Genomic DNA, 5611 nt, shown 5'->3' with positions numbered 1-5611 from the left:
GGGTGTGGGTACTACTTGGGAGGTAGTGTAGATGCCTGTCTCGCAAGCCTTGAGCTTATGCGGTGCGCCGTCTGTCTCTGGTGGTTCGCCGAAGTGCTGGTTTCGGCTGGCCGGGTGCTCCCGTAGGGTTCACCTGGGGCATATTGTCTTGTAGAACTTCGTGACCTCCAGCAGCGTCGAAAAGTCCCTCGGTTGTAGACTTTTCAGGTAGGCCACGGCTTCCGCCTTGTTGGCAGGCGGGTGGTCTTTTAGGCCATTGTCTGAAGGTGCGTCTCGCGCGTCGACATAGTACGAGATGTTCCGGACTTTTGCTGTTGCCGCAAGAGCATGTCAGCCGGGCTTCTCTGTGCTGGAAGCGTTCGTGGTATGCCTTGAAGTCGCCATGTGAGGACCGTATGGCAAGCCAGCGATGGAGCGTAGGGCGCGGGAGGTGAAGCTCCGGGGGCGTCTTGGTGCTGTACTGTCGGGAGCTGGAGGCGATCCATAGACGGTACCAATTGGATAATTCGGGTAGCGTCTTCTTCCACCAGCCCTCCTCCGTTTCTTGCCGTAGTCTTTTGCAGATAGTACGGAGACTGCTAGCTGTGGGTGTCGCCTCTGGGGTCTGTTGGGCCGGTGGCGACGTGTCCGGTAGGGTGGCTTGTCGCGCAAGCCTGTCTGCCAGTTCGTTGCCCTCAATTCCGGTATGGCCTGGCACCCATTTCACAGTTACCGTGTGTTTCTCCATGAGCTCGTGTAGTGAGAGAAACACCCAGTTTGATTAGACGGGGGCTTTTCCTCGGCAGCACCGGATGACGGAAGTACTGTCTATGCACAGCCAGTAGTGGCTAGCTCGTGGTGCAAGTTCGAGGGCTTTCTCTAAGCCTTTAAGGGCGCCTATGGCCTCGGCGTCGAAGACGTGTGCTTCCGCACAGATTGATGCATAACCTGTTGTGAGGAGAATGGTTCCCCTGTATACTGCGTACCCATAGCCTACAGTGCGCTAGCCGTTTAGGGATCTTTCGGAGCCGTCGCTGAAGATGATGACATCGGTTGCTGGTGACGCCGACCACCAGGTTTTGAAGGCGGAGGCTGCTGCTTCTTTGTCCTGTTTTCCCGTCGGATCTTGTAGACATGCTGGTGAGTAGTGTGGTTGTGTAACCAGCGGTCTGATGATTGGTGGCAGAAGAGAGCCGAGGATCTGGATCTTTGTTTTGGGAACCTGATTGGCACCCGCTCTCCGGCCCCGTTCGATGCGAGGTAGCGGGATCCTTTTTACAAGTGGGTTCTTGTGGTCGACCACCTGCAGTATCAGGGCGAATCTTAGTTTGGATCCCTCCAGGGCAACCTCGGCGGAGGGAAGGCCTGAGTCTCGAAAAAGGGTCGCTCTGCGGGTCGTCTTGTAGACTGGTAGTACCCCGCGGGCTGCGAGGGCCAGGGTCTTGTCAATGGTCTCGACGTGCCAGCCTAGTCTGGTGCTGACTTCCGGGTTTCCTGGTGCTTTGTTGGGTTTCGTGCGTCCTCCGTACCATGCTTCCGTTCCATAGAGAGCACTGGGCAGGACGCAGGCGATTGTGGCTTTTCGAAGCGCAGTGGCGGGAGGGCCGCGAGCCGTGCGTGCAAGGTCTTTGATGTGCCTGGCCACGGCGCGTGCCTTGGCAGTCCTTTCCGCGACGTGTCGCTTCCATGTCAGCTTCCGGTCAAAGAAGACTCCTAGCCAGCGCAGAGCAGCCTGGGCTTGTCCGGGCGGTGCTGTGATAGGTTCGATGGTCATCTGATCTCCAATCCGTATCAACGGATTCCTTGTGTGCCTTTTCCGAGTAAGGTGTATCGCCTCCAGTTTTTCGGGAGCGAATGCCACTTTGTTCGAGTTGCCCCATTCTAGGATCCTGCTGATGTCTGTGGCTAGGAGGCCGCAATTGTCTTCTAGTGATCGACTTGTCCGGAGAATGCATACGTCGTCGGCGTATCCGAAGAAGTGACTGGTGTCTTTCTGTAATAGTTCCGCCATGTATAGCATGAAGAGGACTGGGGATAGAGGTGAGCCCTGCGGAGTGCCGCATTTGATGGGGTGAGTGTCTGTCAACTGGTTCTCGAGGCGGATGCAAGCCGCTCTGTCCGTAAGGAAGCTGTCGATCAGCCTTAGTAGAGGGCGGGGCCAGCCCTGATCCGCCATGCGTTGCAGTAGCCTGCGACGGAGGACCGCGTCAAAGGCGCCGAGGACATCCATGGTGACCATTGTCGCTTCCTCATTTTGTGATAGGGCCGCCTCCACGTCATGGGTTAGGGACGCCACAAGGCCATGGCGGAGCGTCCAGGTATCGCTCCTAGGTGCTGGTGGCTAAAGACTCCAGCCTCGAGTGCCGTCAGGGCTATTCTACGCGCTACTATCCTTTCGAGCCCCTTTCCTAGTACAGAGAGTAGCGCGATCGGTCTCCACGACCGTGGCGAGGATTTGTCTCGCTTGCCTCCTTTTGGCAGCAAACCACCTCTGTCTTCCAGACGGCCGGGAAGTGGCTGAGGTGGAGACATTTGCTGTACAGCCCGTGGATGAGGGGCCCGACGTATTGCCAGCAAGCTTTCAAAAGCTGGCTCCCTTGAACGGCCTTGCCTGGGGAGGTGCTGCTGACTCTGATGGTATTGTATTCCGTTTCCTCCTCGGAGAGGCATGTTGTCCAGGGGAGTCTCTCGCTGCCGTGCCAATGTTGCGGGCCGAGCGGGTCGTAGTCCAGGTCATCGGACGGATCGAAGCGGTCTAGGAGTGCCCTTCGGAGAGCTTCCGCCTTCTCGAGTGGGCCTTCGACTGTGGTGCCGTCCACCTGTAGCGGTGGTGTCTTCAGGCGTGGTTCCAGTTTATGCCACCCCACGATGCGGTAGAGGTCTTTGTCGTCTTTCACCTCGTCTATGATTTGTGTCCAGTATCTTCTCTTGGCCCGGCGCACGGCGTTTTGGAAGCGTTTGCGTCCCCCTGGGGTTCGGTCGTCCCTAAGCCATCGGCGGCGCTCTCTAGCGCATTCTTCTGTCCACCAGGGTGCGCTGCGTTGGCCTTGTCGCGGGGGATGGCCAGACGCTTCGATAGCTGCTTCGAAGAGTTTCGTCAGTGCAGCCGCGTATTCATCCAGTTCCTCTGGGCCCTGTATGCTTTCTATGTCCGGCAACGTTATCACGGCAGTTCTCATGAGGCCAGCGAAGCGTTCAAGGTTCCCATCTGGGACGTGGTACAGCCGCCTTTCCGGAGGGGGCGTGCCCCGTCCCGGGACTGTTGTGATCAGTGGGTGGTGATCTGAGCCATTATCCAAGTCCGCGCGCACGACGGTGCGCGCAAATGGGATGTTGGAGAAGGTCAGATCCAGGACGTGCCCTGCGTCGTGTGTGGCGACGCCCGGGTCCCCGATGAAGGCTACGCCAGCCGTGGCAGCCCAGTCCGCGATTTCTTCACCGCGGTAGCGGTTGTCCACGCCTGGTTCAAAGGTGTGGTGATGGACGTTGAAGTCGCCCCCGATTATGGAGCCCGGGTGGGGTGTTAGAGAAGTGAAGTAATCTATTACTTCGTCTGTCCCTGGTTCTCGGTATATATTGAGGATCTTGATGCTGTTGACCGAGATCCAGAGTATGTCCCTACTTGGGGCCGTTCTATGCTGGCACACTCGAAGGTCCGTGGTTTTTCGGGTATATGTGAGTACTCTGGGCCGCTCCTCCATGAGGGTATCGGGGTTGTTCCATGATTCCACCGGGGAGGAGCACTCGTACGCTGGGTGGTTTTGTGTTTTTGTGCCTGCTCCTACCCAGGGTTCTTGGATGCAAACGATGTCGCACCCCTGCTCGTAGGCTAGTTGCAAAGCTGTGGTGTGGTTGGGCATCGTTCTGCGTACGTTAGCCCAGCAGATCGTGAGGTCTGCTGAGTCTCTTTGTCTATTAGGGTAGCGGCGTCCGCGGCTTCTCTTTCTATTGTCTAACATTAGTTGGCTGATGAGAGTTCTTCGTCGACCTCCATAACTGGGAGGAGGTTCTGGGCAGCTGGCAAGGGTCTTTCGTTGTTGTGGGCCGGTTCGCTGGTCGGCTCGACCGCGGGTCGCTTGCGGCTGTTATTATTCTGCGCCTTATCCTCTGTTTGGATTTGGGCGTTGGCCGCCTCCTGCGTTCGCGCTTCTTTAGCTGCGCGGGCGCCCTGTGCCCGGATGCTACGTAATTGCCTCTTTGTCGGTCTTACGATATTGCCGTTCACTCTCTGTGGAGCGGCAGGACATTTTTCATGGCCCGAAGGGAATGGTCCGTAGCAGTTCGCACATCCAGGTGGGTTCTGGCAGTTCGGACCTGTAGGCCCGGGGTGGTCAGTGGTGGTCTGGCCGCAGTGTGAGCACCGGGGAAGGCGGTCGCATTTCGGCGGATGGCAGTAGCCTTGGCACCCTGGGTCATGTCTCCGGATTGGAGGTTGTTTGGTGATCTGGCGGGCTCGTTGACTGGTGTTAAACAGCCGGAAGCTCTCCGGCTTCTCTAGGAAGGAAACTATCCAGGTAGTGCGCCCTGTCTTGGGGTCTGCCCCATGTCGGGAGGGGCGGCAGCTGACTGGTTTGATTCCAGTCTGGAAGAAGACCTCGTCGGCGATGAGCGGGCCCGTTTCCATCGGCCTGCCCTCGTGGTCGCGGATAGTGCTCGGTACGCCCGGGACCGCGTAGTTTAGCCACTTCTGGGGGAGATTCACTCCCGTGGCCCCCAGGGCTTGGCAGATCGCCTTGATCGATTCCTCCTTCGTCAGGAGGTCTCTCGTGGCTTGGTTAGCGGGTGTGACCGCCCAGCCGGTGTTGGTGCGGCTAACTTCCGGGATGGACCCCATGGAGTCCAGGCCGGGGACGCAGCCGACCAGGGCTTGACGCACAGCGTATGCCTCGGGGCGCGCTAGGAGGCGTTCGCTCGGCATGGTGATGAGGACTCTCCGGTCTTCCGGGGGGCCTTTGCGACCAGCGCGTCCTGGGTGTTGGATCTTTGCTGGGGTAGGGGTGTTCTTCTTCGGGGGTGTCCGCCGAATCGTGGTGTTTTCGAATGCCTTGCCCTTTCCAGGAGGGCGGCGATCTCTGCCCAGGTGGCAGTTCTTCCATGGTTGCCCTGTGGGGGTTTGGTGCCAGCTAGAGTCGCTGGAGGGCTGTCGGCGCGTGCATCTCGGTAACCAGCAGTATTCGGCACGGTAAGTGTGCCTAGCGAGATAAATTTTATGAAGTTCTTGCAGACTTCGTACGCGTACTTCTGCTTTTCTTTCGTGGGCTGTGCAGCCACGAATTCGTCAATGGTTGTGGCGAGCGCGTCTAGCACGTCGCGTTTCAGTTGGGCTTGGCGCGCCTCCTCGTCAAGCTGACTACGCAGAGCTGCCCTCGCCACGCCAGCGGTTCGTGTTGTCACGCTGCCACCTTCGGGAATCGGCTGCGGGGGTTGAGCCGGGTCTGCCCGCGCTGCCTTTTCGCAGCGTGTGCGGTGGGTTGGTTGGGCTGAGCATCGTCGGCCCTTTCGTCGCTCCCTGGGGAGCTTTGGTACCCGGCGGCCCCCATTCCAATGGGTGAGCGGGGGATTCGGGTAAATTGCTGTGGGATAGAAGAGGAGAGCTGTCGTGAAGCCTATTCCGAGGTGCGATCCGAACGTA

General features: G+C 58.6%; 3 protein-coding genes across 3 annotated transcripts; all 3 read right to left on the bottom strand.

Moving 5' to 3' along the window:
• Nucleotides 1-129: 129 nt before the first annotated feature.
• VTN31DRAFT_2380 (uncharacterized protein) lies at nt 130-727 on the bottom strand (the record flags this gene model as incomplete). The annotated part of the gene is made up of 2 exons (XM_069402542.1): nt 130-245; nt 307-727. 2 exons carry the CDS (start codon nt 725-727, stop codon nt 130-132), a joined length of 537 nt encoding a protein of 178 aa, XP_069257121.1.
• A 255-nt stretch (nt 728-982) lies between these two features.
• VTN31DRAFT_2379 (uncharacterized protein) lies at nt 983-2209 on the bottom strand (the record flags this gene model as incomplete). The annotated part of the gene is made up of 1 exon (XM_069402540.1): nt 983-2209. One exon carries the CDS (start codon nt 2207-2209, stop codon nt 983-985), a length of 1227 nt encoding a protein of 408 aa, XP_069257120.1.
• Nucleotides 2210-3937: 1728 nt separating this feature from the next.
• VTN31DRAFT_2378 (uncharacterized protein) lies at nt 3938-5467 on the bottom strand (the record flags this gene model as incomplete). Its single annotated transcript, XM_069402539.1, has 3 exons — nt 3938-5171; nt 5219-5329; nt 5382-5467. The coding sequence occupies 3 exons, from the start codon at nt 5465-5467 to the stop codon at nt 3938-3940; spliced, it is 1431 nt and encodes a 476-aa protein (XP_069257119.1).
• Between the last annotated feature and the right edge of the window lie 144 nt (nt 5468-5611).

Source organism: Thermomyces dupontii (genome assembly GCF_041956625.1).
Source record: "Thermomyces dupontii strain NRRL 2155 unplaced genomic scaffold VTN31scaffold_16, whole genome shotgun sequence".
Taxonomy (NCBI): domain Eukaryota; kingdom Fungi; phylum Ascomycota; class Eurotiomycetes; order Eurotiales; family Trichocomaceae; genus Thermomyces; species Thermomyces dupontii.
This window is presented reverse-complemented; position numbering and strand designations above follow the sequence as displayed.